Raw genomic sequence first — 16,967 nt, 5'->3', positions numbered from 1 at the left:
CAGCCCACGTTGCATGCAACTCTGTTTTGGAAACCTGATTAAACTGCGCACCTGGCCAGCCAGCAGCTTCCCAACTTCGTTACGCGCTTTCTCTCAGAAGTGCAGAAGTGAGTGCGTTTATCCGAGATAAGGAAACCGCAACACGTCAATCTGTCATCTTGGAAACAGCGCCATCCGCAAGCGGCGGCCCGGTGAACTGATCATGGTAGTGGGCGACCAAGTTGTGGTTTCGGATCTGGGAACTTTTGAGCCGTCTTTGTTACAACTCGTTGAAAGTTCTCGGATGGCCTGACCCGACTGGCTGGAGCCGACGTTCTTTGTTCATCTTGATGGCGATAGTTTTGTGGGATATGGATACAAGAAACTTGGAGCCTTGCTTTGTTGGTTGCCAGCCGCTCCACCTCGGGTCTGCTGGTGAAGTGTCATGCACATGCTTGGCGATTTCACTCGGTTGGTCGAGTCGCTGAAACAAAATGAAGAAAGAAGCGGAGGTGCCGCCGGCACGTCAGCGGGCATTGGTGAAAACAAGGAGGGTGTCTACGCACATTGGAACTTGGAGTGCCGGATACGGGAGCGGGAGCGATGGAGACGCCCGCAAGAGGGGCTACTTCCAAACCCGAAGCGCTGGAACGATGCAGCAGAAAACGTGAACGATGGAGAGAGGTGGCAACTTTGACAGTGCGCATCTCGTAGGTATTCTCCAAGAATCATCACAACAGGACCTCAGGTACCTTGACGGGAAGCAAACATAGGTAGAAATAATACTCCGTACCTAGGTAGGCAGGGTAGGCAGGGTATTAATATGGCCTCGGGACCCTCTACCTGGGAGCTTGCAACCCCACACCCTTACTTTTACCACCTAACCCACCCGACCCCCGACACACCCCTCCGGGCAGCTCCTGCAACCGAGCTAGGTGTTCCCGCGATACCCTGATCCCCCGGAAAAAGCAGACGAGTAGAATTTGGAAGGAAACAACAAAGCAGACATATTGACAAGATCATCAAGGCCGAGTTCCATTCTATGTACCCGACGGTTCTGTCATTGCTTTTTTTGGGTCCCCCGGCGCAGGCAGTGCATCCTGTCCGTCAGCCCCCGGCTCCCGCACCACCCACTGCGACGTAGCGCCTTCTGGTGGCTTTGCTTAGGTTAATAAGGCACGCGCCCCCTGCCACCGGTCCAAGAGCTTCTTCCTTCCATTCTATTTGCTCCACCCACCCTCTTGAACAGTCGGGTGTCATCCGCAACAACTGCAATCTCAAATCGTCGAGCAGTGCCACGGCTCTTGCAACCGCGCGCTGGTCTCAGCTAATTTACCGCTCTTTATCATCTTATATCGCATTCCTTCCAGCTTAAAAACCACACACACATCGCTCACCGTACCACTTGCTACCGGCACCACGGCGAATGTTGGCTTCTAAAAGATCATTTGCTACTGGTGAGTTGTCCCATCTTCTTAGCCGCCAGTGACTGCATAGGAATTGTGGCGGGCCCGTGTCTGAGAAGCTTCCACGAGATATGCCCTCCTCCCTCACTCGTGCTCGTGTCCACGATAAAAGTTCAGCTAATCCAGCCAGTGGCCTGTCCGATTCCGTATGGATCACTGTGCTCGGCGGTTTTAAATCTCTTGTGTCTGGTCTTCTAACCTCATTCTTCCAGCTCTGGCACACTTCCAACATTTCAAATAGCAACCATATACTCATATTCACGACCTACCGCCCGTTTTCTCTTTGATCATTCGGAAGCTGTTGGATTGGGCTGATTCACAGCGGGATGGCGATGGAGTCCCAGCCATCAAGGTCCTTCTATAAGTGAGTTTCCTGTGTGCGTCTGATGACCAAGCCGGCCCGACTAACACCGCCCGCAGCGGCACCGGCTCATCACAACAACATGAGCAAAACACACAAGTGTACCAGGAAAATGGACGATGGTATGGCACCAACAAAAAGGGTGCTTACATGTTCCCCGTTGATGCGGTAAGCTGAGAGGTCCCAAGTTCGCGTCCATCCGTTCACATGATTGACTAACCACTCGACGTGAAGGATGAGCAAGACCGCCTAGACATATTTCACAAGTTTTGCTTGGTTGCTCGCAAGGAATTCCTGCACAAAGCCCCGGTCGCGGTAGAAGAACCATCAATTCTTGATCTCGGCTGTGGCACGGGCATCTGGACCATCGAGATGGCCGAGTAAGTTGCTCACATCTCATGGTCACCTCATTCATGCTTCAATACTAATTTCGTAATGAAGCAAATACCCGCGTGGCAGACACGTTGGCATGGATCTGAACTTGATCCAACCCGAATTGTGAGTTTATGCTGTCTTCCTCTACCCAAGTCATCCACACTAACAGATCGTTAGCATTCCCTCCAATCTCACCTTCTTACAAAGGGATATTGAATCAGAGTGGCCCCAAGAGCTGAAAGCAGGTACTTGGGATCTTATCCATATGCGCACACTCAATGGCAGCATTGCAAGCTGGCCGCGGTTGTACGCCGAAGCCTACAGGTGAGTCTACAACAGCAAGTTGTATCAAGTCTCTGCTAACCGCTTCCAGGCATCTCAAACCATATTATGGGCACATCGAGCAAGTTGAAATCGACTTCACGCCACGTAGTGATGATCCCGGACTTGTCAATGGCTCCTTGATTTCGCAGTGGACAGGAGAGCTCCTGACTGTTATGGACAACTTTGGCCGATCCATGCGTCTCGACAGCAACGTGACCACGCAGCGGCTGGCCGAGGTAGGGTTCGTTGACATCAAAGAGGAGGTCATCCGGATTCCTTTCAACCCATGGCCGACAGACACATATTCTCGGGACATTGGCCGTTGGTTTAACTTGGTTATGAAGCAGGGATTCCAACCTCTGTGTCTGGCGCCCTTTGCGAGAGGACTCAACAAGTCGTTTTCCGAGATTAACGACTTTGTTGAAGAGGTCAAGGCGGAGGTGAGTAAGAAGGAGAAGCGTGTGTTTTGCACAATGTGAGTTTCATTAATGACCCAGACGCGAGTCGACGGCAATATGTCTAACAGCTCCCTAGGCACATCTTCACAGCGAGAAGACCACAGTGAGTCTCGCTCGTTTGCTCGTTTCTACCACCTCCCTCAAACCACTCGGGTACAACAAGAGCACCCCTGTGGGATAACCCACCCGCTTACCTCGGCCTTGCTGCACCTTCGGTCGTACCCACATTCAACCCGACGGGAGCGCCAGGGCCAGAGTAATGCGATAAATGAACCACGTTCTCCCCTCCCAGTTGACCATTCAATGACGTGTGGTATTCTAAAACATTACAGGGGGGACAACCCAGCTTCCTCTTCCCAGACCTCCAGGTCGCGAGCCCGCCAGCACTAAGGCACATGTTGGCCCACCCATCTTACACCCGCCAGCAACCAGCATTTTCACTCGGAAGCAGCTCTCTAACTCGCCGATTCCTTCTGCGCGTCGACCCATGGGGTGTCACATTTACGCACCGCCATCCATATCACGACACGCTACCGTGTATATATATCTATACATGATCAGGCCTTTGGCCGCCAATCCTTTCAGCTCTTTTCCTCGCCGACTTGACGAGCAGCAGTACTTTTGGGAACCTTGTGCGATTTCGAGGTGAAAATGGCCAGCACGTTGCGTTCTTCTCCAACCCTGCCCAGTCGCACGTTACGGGACTCTACTCGCTTATCTACTGAGCTTGACATTGATGGCCCACCATTGGTTCAGATTTGTCGAGGTTCTTCGATCGGCCTCACAAGCGCTTTGTCTTCCCACTGTTCAGCGTTGCTTTCAGCCAAAGGCGTTTAGGGAGTTATAGGGATAGGAAGGCATAATGGAGGGCTCGAGGATGGAACAACAGGAGGGGTGTGGTACGTGGCAGGTCGGCATGTGTGGAACATCCCATGTCTGTTGGTTGGCTACAGAATGGATGTTTGCCATGTATCATCGAAGGTCTGTTCGCTTTTCGTCACCCTTGGGGCAGCAGCGCGATTGGATGTCGCGTATATCCAGGTTACACAACAGACTTGAAGAAAAGCGATTTGTTACTGTAGCGACTATGGCAAGACTTACACCGAATTCGCCAAGCACTGGAGTCCAGGAGCCCTATCCTTTACGTGAAGCATGCCTGTCTATCATGGCCGACGCTCCTTGACAGCACCTATCTAGCCAACTTCCATAACCATGAGATGACCTGTTTTGCCCCAGCCACCCTCGATGTTACTCTGCTAGTTGTTGACAATCTGACAGGCAGATACGAAGGGGACATTGGCGAGATCGACGACGGTGTTTGAGTATGCACGACCCCCTCCTCGACGACCAATCGTCATGGTTGGTGTTTGGAAATGGTGGGTCGGCTCACACGCTCTTTGGTTGTTGGTTGGGCTTGTTGAACCCGACAGGCTGGTTCCAGCGTTCTATTACTGTGTATTGCTGACTTGCCAAGATCGGGTGAGAAGCTGAGGACGATGAGGATGGTGGGGGGGGGAGAGTCAACCAGCCCGGGACAAGGTTGGATGGTATGCGAGTGTGGAATAGGACGGCAATTCATGATAGGACACGGCTTTTGTGATGCAGCGGACGGGGGAGGGGGGAGGAGTGGGTCGATGCCTGTGTACCACACACGCATCTTCGTCCCCACACACACAGCCTGAAGGGACGGAGGATGGGGGGGCGGGGTGGGATATACCCGGGTCAGTTAGGCGGGTGGTGAGAGTGAGATGGTTATCTAGATAGATGGTGGTTAGGTACGAAAGTTATATATCGGGGTTGTCCAAATTCCTGATCTAACGGCCAAACATATAAACAACGCCCTGTCTGAACAAACCTTTCCCCCCCTTTTCTCACTCATTTTGTTTTCTCTTTTGTTTCCCCACGTCTCTCTCCTTTCGCGTCCAAATATAGCCTAGCTTTGTCCTTGGTTGCTCATCCGCATGCTACTCGATCTTTGCATGTTTGACAGTGCGGAGAGGAATACAGTTGACACGGTCTCCAATTTTTGAGACGAGATCAGATAATTTGGACAGCTCATCAGCCAGACCAAACTAGATCAGGCCGGGCAGCCGAGCCTAGTAAGCCCTGGGTTTTTCTTTTCTGGGATTATGTTACCATCTGTGCCAGACAAAGTGTAGTTGTGGAGGAGGAGCCTGGAGGGGGGCAATGTTATTGGGTGTTCCTAAAAGGGTTATAAGTTTCGAGGCGACTGGAGCTAGAGGGGTGGTTGAGATTTTGGAGTTTGGATAACACATTGCTGAGGGTGTCGCGTCGTTCTTGCGGGTTCAATAGTCGTCGAAGCGCGCTTGATTAGAAGGGTTTCCGGGAGAGAGGAATATCGCAAGGTCAGATAAGGGGGAAGGAGAGAGATCGGTACAGCCAAAAGGGGCAAGGCGAGATCTGCGGAGCCAACTGCACTTGGGATATGTGGACGCTGCCGAGGTAGGTACGGATGCTAGATAGTTGATCGTGAGATGGCCTCATATATACTCAGAATCAAGATCTCCGTACGCCTCGCTACCTTGACGTTCATAAGTTCAACATGTGTATCCTGGTTACTTTCGACAAAAACAACCAGACCTCTAATTGCGTGGAGGATATGGGATTTAATAAGCCTTGTGATATTTTAACCAGAGCGGCCGGTGGTGCAAGATATCTCTATCATGCATGACTAGGCTCTCTCTCAAGTAGGTGAGTATTCCCCCAGACACAACGCACCTAGAGAGCCATTAATATCATGTTTTACAGGAAAGTACCTAGCCATAAATCAACCAACTCTCCACGTTGTTGATAAAACCTCTGGGTCCCAGGGCGAGGAGGGCATCAAAGTTCGGCTCTATCATAACAAAACAAGACAGCCACAGTCGAGACCACCAGGAGGATGATGGCTTCAACAAGCGAACCACTGCTAGAATTCGTTGTTTCTGCGTCACGAGGAAGGAGCAACCTGTCCTGGATGGGACGAGCAACAACAACATCACCTGGTCGCTCCTTCCCTAACCCTCCCCATCGCTCCTTCCCTGTCGCTCCTTCCCTCCATGGTGATATAAGTTCAGACTTTGAGAGGGCAATCGCAGACCAGGACGTGCCTGGTGGGGGAGGCGAAGTGGCCCAGCGGTATGGGGAGACGTCCAGATTACCCTGACCCATGAGGAACCGGATAGAGATTAGGCAGCGCTGTGGATGGCTCAACCTGCCGGTTCGAGACCGGAGGCGGGCGCGAACTCTTTTGACCTTTTTTTTATACCAAAAAGCCGAACTCTCGATATTGTTGAAAGCTTGAAATTAATTCGGGTGCAATGATGCCTGCTAAAAAGTCGCGACATGATTAAACCTTTCCATTATCATTGCCCAGAGCCCTGATGCCCCTTCCAACCATTCTGTCTCGTCGCCTGTATCGTCGTCGACTGTCCTTTTTATGATTCCTGCTTGACCTCTGCATCATCAACCAGCCCTATACCCTCACCACCATCCTCACCACCATCCTCACCACCATCCTCACCACCATCCTCACCACCATCCTCACCACCATCCTCACCACCATCCTCACCACCATCCTCACCACCATCCTCACCACCATCCGTTCCATTCCCCACCCCCTTCTCCTCCTCCCTCTCCCTCCTCCTCTTGACAACCCACTCCCCCAACTCCCCAAAAATCTCCTCCTTCTCCCTTGGCTTCAACGTAGCCGCCAACCCACTAGTACTACAAGCAACAAACACCCTCGCCCCATTCCACTCCCCCCCCCCCTCCACCTTTCCCATATCCTCCCCCCGCTCCTGCCACCCGTACCTAAACTCCTCCTTCTTGATCCCCCTCCCATGCCTCACCCTCCACACGCTCTCCCAAATGCTCTTCCCAACAATACACACCACCTCCGGCTTAAACTCCCTGATTTTCTCTTCCAGGACCACAACGCCAGCATCCATCTCCTTCTTTGAAAGCTCTGCCCCATTCCGTGTCGGTCGGGGGACAATGTTGGTGAGCCCGAGGGAGAAGAGGGAGGGGAGAAGCCGATCTTCTTGTGGCGCGCAGAGGCGGGGGGTGATGCCGGATGAGTGGAGGAGGCGCCAGAAGAGATTTGTCGGGTGGGCGTAGGCGTGGCCGGTGGAGGAGGTTAGCAGGCCGGGATTCAGGCCGACGAAGAGGAGGATGAGGTTGGGAGCGATGGCGTCTGGGAGGAGGGGGAGCGGGCCGGGTGGGGTGGGGAGGGGTTTAGGGCGTTTGCGTTTTGAAGGGGAGGATATTGATGATGGTGGTTCCGAGGGGGAGCGTTTGAGGGGGGATGGTATGGAGGGGGAGGGTTGGAGGAGTGGTGTTGATGAGGAGGAGGTTGATGTGAGAAGCCGGGGGCTTTTACGGAGGGGTTGTTGGAGAGGCATGGATTTCTTTTGCTCAGGGGTGAAGATGAATTCTGAGAGTTTGAGACGGCCGGCGAAGGTCGGGGTGGGGAGGTTGTCGGTTGCTTCTTCTTGGGGTGATGATGTTTCGGACATTTCCTATGCTGAGTATGGAGTAAAAGGTGCGCTTCGGAGGCGGGATATCAGTCACTGAGTTTGAGGGAGGAAGGCACAATCGGTCTCTTGGCGTGAAATTTCGGAGATTGATTGAGTTGAGTGAGTTTGGATGAGATTATCAGAGTATCCTGTAGATGGTTTGATGAGCATGGAGGTTAGGTAAAGGAGAGCTCTGAATGGCCACCACCCCGAGGCGGCAACGCCACCTATTCAACCAGGGCCTTGTCTACTCATCTGCCAGGTGATCTACATGCCCTCACAACACACTGCAGACACAAACATGACATGCCGTGCTCTTCTCAGTTTTCGCTGCCGTGGCGCTTATCACAGAGTCGTCTGAAGCCATTCTCGTGTTCAACATCGTGTTGAGTGTTTGACTGCGGATCCGGACCAAAAAAGAAGCCGGGGGAAGCTGTCGCCCAGCAAGGACGAGAACGGGAAGCATGCCGCGAAATAATCAGCCAATCACATATCGCCGTGCCACCACAAGCCCCTGGATTTGGGGCGGTGTGTCGATTGTTCGCGGCGGGGTGCTGTGGCGTCACACTGTCTCGGAGCTGACAGCGGGGCAAGAGCTACCCAACAGCTGAGGAAGAGCGCGGCGGGGTCCTGTCGTTGCTGGCGGGTTGCCAGGAGGTCGAAGCCCCTTTCGGACTTGTTTTCTTGCTTCGCCCTCTTGGAATAAAAGGCACCCCCTTCCCTCAGAGGCTTTCTTTCTTACTTTGGACACTTTTAAACTACTGCAGCCGCTTACCAACTCTATTCTTACTTCTCCACCGTTAACTAAGCTCAACTGCACAGACCTTTGACCACAGCAATGTCGGCCCAAGAACCAACACCGGAGCAGGTCTCGCAGCTCAAGGCAAAGTACGAGTTCGCTGCCCAGGATCAGGTCTTTACCTTTTGGGATTCGCTCTCGAGCACCGAAAAGGCCTCGCTTTTCCAGCAATTGTCCCTTTTCGACCCTACCTACATCAACACCATCTTCGCCAAGACCCTTGCACCCCTAGCAAAGGATGAGAAGCCAGCGTCTCTGGAGCCCCTCCCCGAGGCTGCCCGGGCCAGCATTCTCGACTCAGACCCGGCCGATATCGAAAGATGGTACAGATCCGGTCTCGATCTGATCGCTGCAAACAAGGTGGCCGTGGTTCTCATGGCCGGTGGACAAGGCACACGGTTGGGCAGCTCTGCGCCCAAGGGCTGCTTCGACATTGGCCTGCCCTCCCACAAGTCTCTGTTCCAGATCCAAGCCGAGCGTATTCGCAAGATTGAGGAGCTTGCCCAGAAGAAGTCCGGCAGCAAGGTAACGGTCCCGTGGTACGTCATGACCTCCGGGCCAACCCGGGGTCCTACCGAGCAGTTCTTCAAGGAAAAGGGGTACTTTGGCCTCAGCCCCGAAAACGTCTTCATTTTCGAGCAGGGAGTTCTCCCCTGCATCTCCAACGATGGAAAGATTCTGTTGGAAAGTAAGAGCAAGGTTGCCGTTGCCCCTGATGGGAACGGCGGTATCTACAATGCATTGGTGGAATCCAAGGTGCTGGACGACATGAAGAAGCGCGGCATTGAGCACATTCACGCTTACTGCGTGGATAACTGCCTTGTCAAGGTGGCCGACCCTGTCTTCATTGGCTTTTCGGCGAGTAAGAACGTCGACATTGCCACCAAGGTCGTGCGCAAGCGCAATGCCACTGAAAGCGTTGGGTTGATTGTACAGAAGAATGGCAAGCCGGACGTGGTTGAGTACAGCGAGATTGATCCCCAAATCGCCGCCGAGGAGGACCCAGAGCAACCCGGTGTGCTCAAGTTCCGTGCCGCCAACATTGTCAACCACTACTACTCGTTCCGCTTCCTCGAGAGCATTCCCGAGTGGGCCAAGAGCCTGCCACACCACGTTGCCCGCAAGAAGATTCCCTATGCGGACATCGAGTCAGGCGAGCAAGTCAAGCCCACCAAGCCAAACGGTATCAAGCTGGAGCAGTTTGTCTTTGATGTGTTCCCCATGCTCGAACTTAGCAAGTTTGCTTGCTTGGAGGTGCGCCGAGAGGACGAGTTCAGCCCGCTCAAGAATGCCGCGGGCACCGGCGAGGATGACCCGGATACTAGCAGGGCTGATATTACTGCCCAAGGCAGAAGATGGCTTGAGGCTGCTGGTGCCAAGGTTGCGGGTGGTGTTGAGGTTAGCCCATTGTTGAGCTATGTAAGTTGTTGCCACCAAAATCCTACAAGAAAAGCATTGACTGACTACAGCACAGGGTGGTGAGGGTCTTGAAAAGTACAGCGGCCAGGAGGTCAAGGATATGCTGCAATAGAGCGGCTCTTGGATTTCTGGAGGTCGACTGAGTGTGGATATTAATGGCTGACCGGGCGTTGGAAGACTGGAAAGGGAAGGATTATTATTTGGAAAAATTAGGACTATGTGAAACCGATCATACAGCAAGCGTGTTCTTGTTTAATAGCCCATCCAGGATAATGGACATCTGTGGCGCCATTTTGCGCATGGGCAACAAAGTTGGGATGATGGTGTCGGCCGTTGCTCATCGATGATCCCGGTGGGAGCATGAACACAAGTTCATGGAGCCCATTCTGGACCAAGCATGGCTTAACACAGCCCAGCTTAAGAATTGATTTCTTGGTCCATAGTGGCGGGTAAAAAGATTCATCTGGACATGGTGTTGTTACCGCAAGGCTGGGTTTGGATGTCTTATACCACGAGGTCCAGAAATCTTGTAAGCCCCCACGCCCAAGGCCCTAGGTCTCGCCGCCGCCGGGGATGTGCCGTAAGACGCGGATGCCCCTGGCGGGATGCTGTCGGAGTAACTGGATTGGGCTGTGGTGGCCCATTTTTCAGCAGGTCTCGTGGGCGGTTTGTATTGCTTTTTTGACTGGTGAGCCAACGGTGATCATCTCGACCGAGAATGCGTGGGGATGGGAGATTCCTGGCAGGGCGTTGGGAGTTTTTCTGCCCTTGCTGATCATTGGGGCTTGGGGTTTCTTAAATACTAGAATCTATCTCTCTCAGAGCTGCCTATAGCTCTGCTGTTCAACCAACGTTGCACTGGTTTTGTCCCTGATATCGAAACCCAACCGCGGGGCAGTTCTGTTCAAACAGCTTGGATCTTCACCAGCGTCATCTGAATACTACAGGGACGGTTCATCTGATATCGGCAAATCACCTGGATTTTACAGCAATTTGTCCTTTACTTATTGACTACTGCTACACGATTTTTTTCAATCTACATTTTGTTGTTGTTGTATTTCCTGGTCGAAATCTCACCCCTCCGCCAAGAAAGATCTACAATCACCAAATCTGTGCCTCGCTCACTTATCTTCCTCAACTTCAACCTCACCTCTTACCCTCACTCCGATAACACCCATCCCCCCCCCCCACCTTTCCCCCCTCCAAACCGCCAAAATGCTCGCCTGGTATGTCCTCCTTCCACCCACCCTCCCAAAAAAAACAAAAACTAACCCAACTCAAAAGGTACCAAGCCCGCCTCGCCTCCCGCCCCCTCCTAACCCAATCCCTCACCACCTCCCTCCTCTTCGGCATAGGCGACATCACCGCCCAGCAACTCATCGAGCACCGCGGCCTCGCAAACCACGACCTCCTCCGCACAGCCCGAATGGCCTCCTACGGCGGTCTAGTCTTCGGCCCAGCAGCAACAACCTGGTTCCGCCTCCTCCAGTCCCACGTCAGGTTCCCCTCCTCCCCAAACCGCACCATCCTCGCCCGCGTGGCCGCCGACCAGGGCCTCTTCGCCCCGACCTTCATCGGCATCTTCCTCTCCTCCATGGCCGTCCTCGAAGGGGGGTCCGTGACCGAAAAGCTCTCGTCTTCGTACTGGCCCGCCCTGTCGGCAAACTACCTCATCTGGCCGTTCGTCCAGCTTGTCAACTTCAAGTTTGTCCCGCTCCAGCACAGGGTCCTGTTTGTCAATGTCATCAGCATAGGGTGGAACTGCTATCTCAGTTTTCTCAACAGCTCCGCGGGGACGGAGGCGGTGCCGCCGCAGGAGGAGACGGTCAAGATGGCGTAGAGGGATTGTTTGGGGAGACAAAGGAAAAAGCAGGCAGGGCGTTAGGGATAGATCACAAAGCAGAATATTTAGTTACATCATGATTTACAACAAATGATTTGGCCAAAGTGTAATGCCAATTGTCTTTACATTAAAAAACTTGTCATCTTTGCCGATACTACCTCGAAACGCGCTTCCATTCGTGACTGCCCGAGGCTTCACTCCAGCTCAGAATTACTGCTTCGCTTTCTGGCTAAAGATGTGCTGCTCTCAAACCCGAATGCTATCACATCAGAAGCACGACGGCCTACATAATCTTCTTAATAAAATAATGGTACGGGTTGGTTTCGTTCCGGCTACCCCAATTACGGCCCACTGAGCAAATGCTCAATAGCACCCTGAACACTGCCGCCACTCCTGCGCAAGGCTGCCACGTTTCTGTCAAAGTCAAAAAATCCCATGTCGTTCAGCTGCCGCAGTTGCTCAGCATATCTCTCCTCAGGTGGTCTGTTATCAACAGATGCTGGTGGCGCGCCAAATGCACCCAGCCCGCCCAATCCGCCCAATCCGCCCAAACCTCCCAGCCCTTGGAGGGCTTGTCTCATCTGAGCGAGCTCTTCGGCAGACATGCCGAATGGGTTGGCAGCACCCGCACCAGCACCCCCCGCTCCCGCTCCCGCTGCCGGAGCGCCGAACAGAGCAGCAAAGGGGTTGACCGGCGGCGCCTGAGCACCCTGCGCTTGGCCGTCTGGAGAGGCCCCCGCCGCGGCCCCAGCAGCTGGTGACGCCGGGTTCGCCTGACCAGCACTCTGAGTCGAGGGCGTTGCCCCCGCAGGAGGTGCACCCCAGGGACTCATACCGCCAAACAGGGCAGCAAAAGGATCGTTTCCAGAAGCACCAACGGCGCCAGGGAGATTGTTGAAGAGGCCAGGAAAAGCACCAAACGGATTCTGGGCGGCATTCGCACCCTCACTACCTGCCGCACCAGCCGGTGTTGTGTCGGTGACACCGGGCGCTGGGAAAGCCGCAGGCCCTTGACCTCCGGCTAGTCTCCGCATCCTGGCCGCCATTCGGATTGCTTCGGGGTTTGTCATCATCTGTCGGAAGGCCGGCGACTGGAGCAACTCGCGCGCATTGGGCACATTGGCCAACATTGGGTTCGACTGGATCATGTGGTCAACAAAGGCTGGGTTGTTGAGGGCTTCGTTCATGCTCTGTGCGATGGCTGGGTTGGATAGCATGTCGGCCATTTGGTCTTCGCTGGGAGGCGCACCCATCTATTACACGCTGTTAGCAACGCCCGGCAAAAGATTTAGAGGGAAACTTACACCACCGTCAGCCCCAAAGAGATCCCGATTCGGCAGAGGGGCATGGCCAGCAAACCTGGCGCCTGTGAGTCCGGCGAGAATGTTGCTGGCTGGAGTTCCGGCAGCCATATTCTGTGGAACGGCTGGTGGTGTTGGTGTCGACGTCGACGCAGAGGACGAGGCAGCGGCATTGCTTTGTGCCGACTTGACTAAATGGATCGTGTTAAGATTCTTGATCTTGTAGACGCTCAGGGCATCCGCATCCTTGAGGATACGCCCGGAGTAGATAAGGCGCTGGTTGGCGGCTGGGATGTTCTCGAAGTCGGGGCCGGCTAGCTTTGTCTTGAGTTCTAACACGGTGGCCGACTCGGACATGGTGATGGTGTGCATTTTGTCGTTGGACGCCTTGACCTTGAAGGTGATCTGGGCGTCGCTGCCCGCCTCGGTGTTGTCGGCCATGGGCGAAGGTGAGGATGTGTGTCACTAAGTGATGGGATGTGGTCGTTCGTTCGGGTAAAGGGCGCTTGTCGCGATGACGCCTGATAACGGATCGTAGCTCGGAGCGGGGTTGGATCCGGAGCGGAGATGAGTCTTTCGAGTGCGATCCGAAATTAAATTGTATGGATGGTGTTGATCAGAGTCGTAAATGACACTCGCTGTCGTTGTTGAGGAAAGGGACAAAAGTACGGAGTAGAGCTGGCAAGAGCTAGGAGGTGTTGAGGCGCCAAGGTTGATCATGAGGGATGGAGGTGCTTGCCTCCCCGGCCGCGACTTGCGACAGCCCACCCACCAGTGGCGTCCCCGCCAGCGCTATCGGGATATCGCCAGGCTGCCGAGCGCACCTGCCTCGGCGCGCCTATCAGCACGCGGGACGGAGGTGGTGATAACCCCACCACCATGTGGCTCAGCAAGCGGGAGCTTCTTTGACGTTCTGTCCAACCGCTTACAAGGCTTTGGGCATCACGTGAATTCTCTTTTATATATGCTTCTCAACTGCATTATACTATCCTTCGACAGTGATATCCAGACCAGACAGGTTATTAATCTCAGCTGGTATCAATTAATCCGTTGAAACAGATCGAACTAGCGGGATATGTGGGGTTCATATTAAAGCGGGGTTTTACAGACTGTAGGTTTCCTACTTTCAAAACTCCACGTTACTTGTTTCAACCAAACACACTACACTTCATACAGACATTCTGATTCTGAAATATCCAGACCATGTGAAGCACTACAGTGAAAAGAACTAGGCGGATCAGCCAAGTGGCAGCTTGACCTTTCATCCTCCATCGGACCGAGAAATTCAACTTAAGCCACCCAGACACACCGTCTTGTTTTGAAACGCTCAGCCTTACCATTCATTTTGACTTGAATTTGAGAACCTGAGATGGCATGGCTTGCTTGACACAAACTAGGCACCCCTTATCGGCCCTTGAGGTGGTACTTCCTCGTACACAACACTCGGTCGGGTCCTACTATCGGTGCTGATGCACCTGTCGGTGGAGCTCTCGGTGTAACACTCGGCCGCCATACGAGCACAGGGCTAGGCGGTTTGTGCACTTTCCTTCCCGGTTGGGAATGTCACGGCGCCGGCGAGGGCACGGCCCGGTCGGTACAGACCGTGGGGTGTATTTTCACGTGGTTGAACCCAAAGCGCCATACAAGAGTTGTGAATCAGGACTGGGATTAGCTGAAACACGATCGGTGATGATAGATATATGTGGACTGTGTTGTGCACCTGGACTGACGCTGAGGGCAAATGTTCGACTCGGCATAGTTGAGTGGCTAAGTACTCTTCGGTACGACAGATATGGCCCTTCGGAACGGCCCAGAGCTCAAAATGTGTTTCCGCCCGGATTCTAGCTGGTTTTGATGAGCGTGATCTTGGAAGCATGTGCTTACCCGAGCATCCAAGTGCTGTGGCATCGTCAAAAGGCACTCTGCATTCCCCTGCTATGGTTATGTTTTGGTTGATGTGGCTCTGACTCTCTCTATTTCTCCGAATCCAGCCTCACTCTGAGTTGTCTTGAATAGGCATCTTGATTTTCGGGATGGCAAGCGAGAAAACATCAACCCCCTGAACACGTGGAGCACTGAGGGTGCAGGTGACCGACACTTTACCCTTCACCGGCGTGCATCACAGCTGAGGAAGGGTGTGGGAGAGCCTGATCGTTTATGCAAGGAGCGTGCCTGTCTTTCTGCGTGAAACTCTACTTGGGAGCCGGCCAGCTGCAGAAGACGACATGTACCTCGAGATATCAGAAGCCTCACCGGCCATCTGGGCATGTGGATGCCCAGCAGCCACAAAAAGAAGCCGACAACTTTTTCGTGCTGACATCACCGCTCGTGGGAGGGCGCCAAGGGCCATCGATGCCCTATTCCAATCTTTTGGCTGAACTGGTCACACTCTGCTGCAGGTCAGCCATCGGAACAACTTCCACGACGTGGTTGAAGTCATCCAGGGCCCAAGCGCGGGGCAGGTGAAATATTCCCCACCCTATCACTCAGCATCTGACCCCTGCGCCTGGGTATGACTTGCAGCAGTCCTAGCAGGGCTGGGTTCGACCTGTTACACACTGCAGTTGGTACATATACAGTTGGGCTGGACGAAGAGCTGGCACATACAGGAGAGGTCTGTTGGTGCGAACACCTGATTGGGCTGACCCACAGTCAATACAGCCCTCAATTGAGCAAAAGTTGAAATTTTCACCGTCAGGTCTGTGAGGTGAAGAGGCTGTGTTGGGGTTTGGGTTACGGGTGCTGGAGAGAGCGGGGGTTGGAAAGCTACTCCGTAAAAAACCTCCGTTAGGCAAAAGATATGGAAGTCTTCTGGAAGCCCGCCAAATTGATTGCGTAGGTGATGACTAACAGGGATTTAGGCTTTCGACCAACTTCACTTTTGGCACACCTCGAAGGAAGGATCTCACCCACAGCCACAGCAATCCAATCCTTTTTCTCCTGTCTTGACTCCTCCAGGGACATCTTTTTCTATTATTTATCAAAAGATACAGGATAACCCCCGCGCCTTGCTTTGGCCCAATATCAGACTTGCATAGGCACACACACGCGTTTGGTCGAAGATGCCCGAGCAAGACAGACAGGACGATATGTCACTCCGGAGACGTCTGAATTGAAACAATTGACGACTCGGTGACTGGCCAGAGACCTCATTCTTCCTCTCCTCACTCGTCGATGGTGCATGGTGGGCCATGGTCAGAGCCAAGACAGCTACTTATCGTTATGTGTCTAGGGTTTAGGTTTTGCACCATGCGTACCTAGTTGCAACCAAGATGTCGATACTACCATGTGCGGCACATGTAAGAGACGAGCGAACCATTGTATTCTGCTAGCGATTCCACGAGCCCTAATCCCCCGGCATCCCGGTCCGCCGTTGAGGTGAGCCTCGGGAGACGACAGAACAACGGCGAAAATCCTAGGCGAGATGGAGTCGAACGGTGCCAAGGGCTCAACTCACCAAGACCCCATTCTCGACCATCTTCTCACCGACATGTCTCTCTCTCTCTTTCTCCCTCTCACGTGTCCTCTTGACCTCAAGCAAGAATTGCCATTTATAGCACCCAGTTCGCGCTTTTTACACCAGCCGTGCTTTTGCTCGGCTGGTCGTGTGCACTCACCGCCGACTAACTGAGATGATTGGATGGCCAGCATTGGAGCTACAGGAAGCCGTGAAAACGGCAGCCAGCGTGATTATCCGTACGGAAATCGGCAGCCAGAGCCCATGGTGGATTCGGAGCGAGTACTCCTTGGTGAATCTCCAACTGCCGCTAAGAGGGCTCCTCGTTGCTACCATCCGGCAAGAAACACCAAGGTCAAGCTCAAGTGGCATGGACCCGCGGAACCGTGGACGGAGCAAGAAAATCATCATGTTACATCTCAGTCTCTTTTTTTCTCCTTCACATCCCGCGCTGGATCGTCTCAGCTGGTACTCGTCACCAGAGATTCAACACCCGCCTTTTATATCCCTGCTGCATTACTGCCACAAGCTGTGTCTTGTTCCGACAGATGGCCCATTGTATCCTTGATCGCCCGGTCATCGACCAGCCTCCCCCCAGCAAATTATGTCATGCAGCTTCCCTTTTCTCAACTCAATCTTCGATAGCCCTGTATGGCTCCACCGAGCTT

The 16,967-nt window shown here is 53.5% G+C and overlaps 6 protein-coding genes across 6 annotated transcripts; 4 read left to right on the top strand and 2 right to left on the bottom strand.

Moving 5' to 3' along the window:
- Positions 1 to 789: 789 nt before the first annotated feature.
- On the top strand, positions 790 to 2,190 carry QC762_0028580 (uncharacterized protein; the record flags this gene model as incomplete). Its single annotated transcript, XM_062883188.1, has 4 exons — positions 790 to 1,436; positions 1,576 to 1,809; positions 1,866 to 1,974; positions 2,041 to 2,190. Exons 2-4 carry the CDS (start codon positions 1,772 to 1,774, stop codon positions 2,188 to 2,190), a joined length of 297 nt encoding a protein of 98 aa, XP_062747470.1. The 5' UTR covers positions 790 to 1,436; positions 1,576 to 1,771.
- A 488-nt stretch (positions 2,191 to 2,678) lies between these two features.
- Positions 2,679 to 3,703, top strand: QC762_0028570 (uncharacterized protein; the record flags this gene model as incomplete). The annotated part of the gene is made up of 2 exons (XM_062883187.1): positions 2,679 to 2,945; positions 3,040 to 3,703. 2 exons carry the CDS (start codon positions 2,679 to 2,681, stop codon positions 3,142 to 3,144), a joined length of 372 nt encoding a protein of 123 aa, XP_062747469.1. The 3' UTR covers positions 3,145 to 3,703.
- Positions 3,704 to 6,400: 2,697 nt separating this feature from the next.
- Positions 6,401 to 7,480, bottom strand: thp1 (uracil DNA N-glycosylase Thp1; the record flags this gene model as incomplete). The annotated part of the gene is made up of 2 exons (XM_062884616.1): positions 6,401 to 6,462; positions 6,559 to 7,480. 2 exons carry the CDS (start codon positions 7,478 to 7,480, stop codon positions 6,401 to 6,403), a joined length of 984 nt encoding a protein of 327 aa, XP_062747468.1.
- On the top strand, positions 7,247 to 9,810 carry UAP1 (UDP-N-acetylglucosamine pyrophosphorylase; the record flags this gene model as incomplete). The annotated part of the gene is made up of 2 exons (XM_062884615.1): positions 7,247 to 9,698; positions 9,754 to 9,810. The coding sequence occupies exons 1-2, from the start codon at positions 8,319 to 8,321 to the stop codon at positions 9,808 to 9,810; spliced, it is 1,437 nt and encodes a 478-aa protein (XP_062747467.1). The 5' UTR covers positions 7,247 to 8,318.
- A 1,103-nt stretch (positions 9,811 to 10,913) lies between these two features.
- SYM1 (Protein required for ethanol metabolism) lies at positions 10,914 to 11,538 on the top strand (the record flags this gene model as incomplete). The annotated part of the gene is made up of 2 exons (XM_062884614.1): positions 10,914 to 10,924; positions 10,983 to 11,538. The coding sequence occupies 2 exons, from the start codon at positions 10,914 to 10,916 to the stop codon at positions 11,536 to 11,538; spliced, it is 567 nt and encodes a 188-aa protein (XP_062747466.1).
- Positions 11,539 to 11,605: 67 nt separating this feature from the next.
- QC762_102260 (uncharacterized protein) lies at positions 11,606 to 13,824 on the bottom strand. The gene is made up of 2 exons (XM_062884613.1): positions 12,846 to 13,824; positions 11,606 to 12,794 (listed from the first exon to the last, which is right to left on the bottom strand). Exons 1-2 carry the CDS (start codon positions 13,281 to 13,283, stop codon positions 11,883 to 11,885), a joined length of 1,350 nt encoding a protein of 449 aa, XP_062747465.1. The 5' UTR covers positions 13,284 to 13,824; the 3' UTR covers positions 11,606 to 11,882.
- Between the last annotated feature and the right edge of the window lie 3,143 nt (positions 13,825 to 16,967).

The sequence above is a fragment of the Podospora pseudocomata genome, assembly GCF_035222375.1.
Source record: "Podospora pseudocomata strain CBS 415.72m chromosome 1 map unlocalized CBS415.72m_1.2, whole genome shotgun sequence".
NCBI lineage: Eukaryota > Fungi > Ascomycota > Sordariomycetes > Sordariales > Podosporaceae > Podospora > Podospora pseudocomata.
The sequence above is the reverse complement of the archived record's forward strand: the minus strand, read 5'-3'. Positions and strand labels throughout refer to the sequence as shown.

Excerpts from the sequence above, each read along its gene's own strand:
- QC762_102260 (XM_062884613.1), bottom strand. The coding sequence starts at position 13,283 with ATGGCCGACAACACCGAGGCGGGCAGCGACGCCCAGATCACCTTCAAG. Across the intron at positions 12,795-12,845 it reads TCTTTGGGGCTGACGGTGGT|ATGGGTGCGCCTCCCAGCGA; the intron begins GTAAGTTTCCCT and ends AGCGTGTAATAG.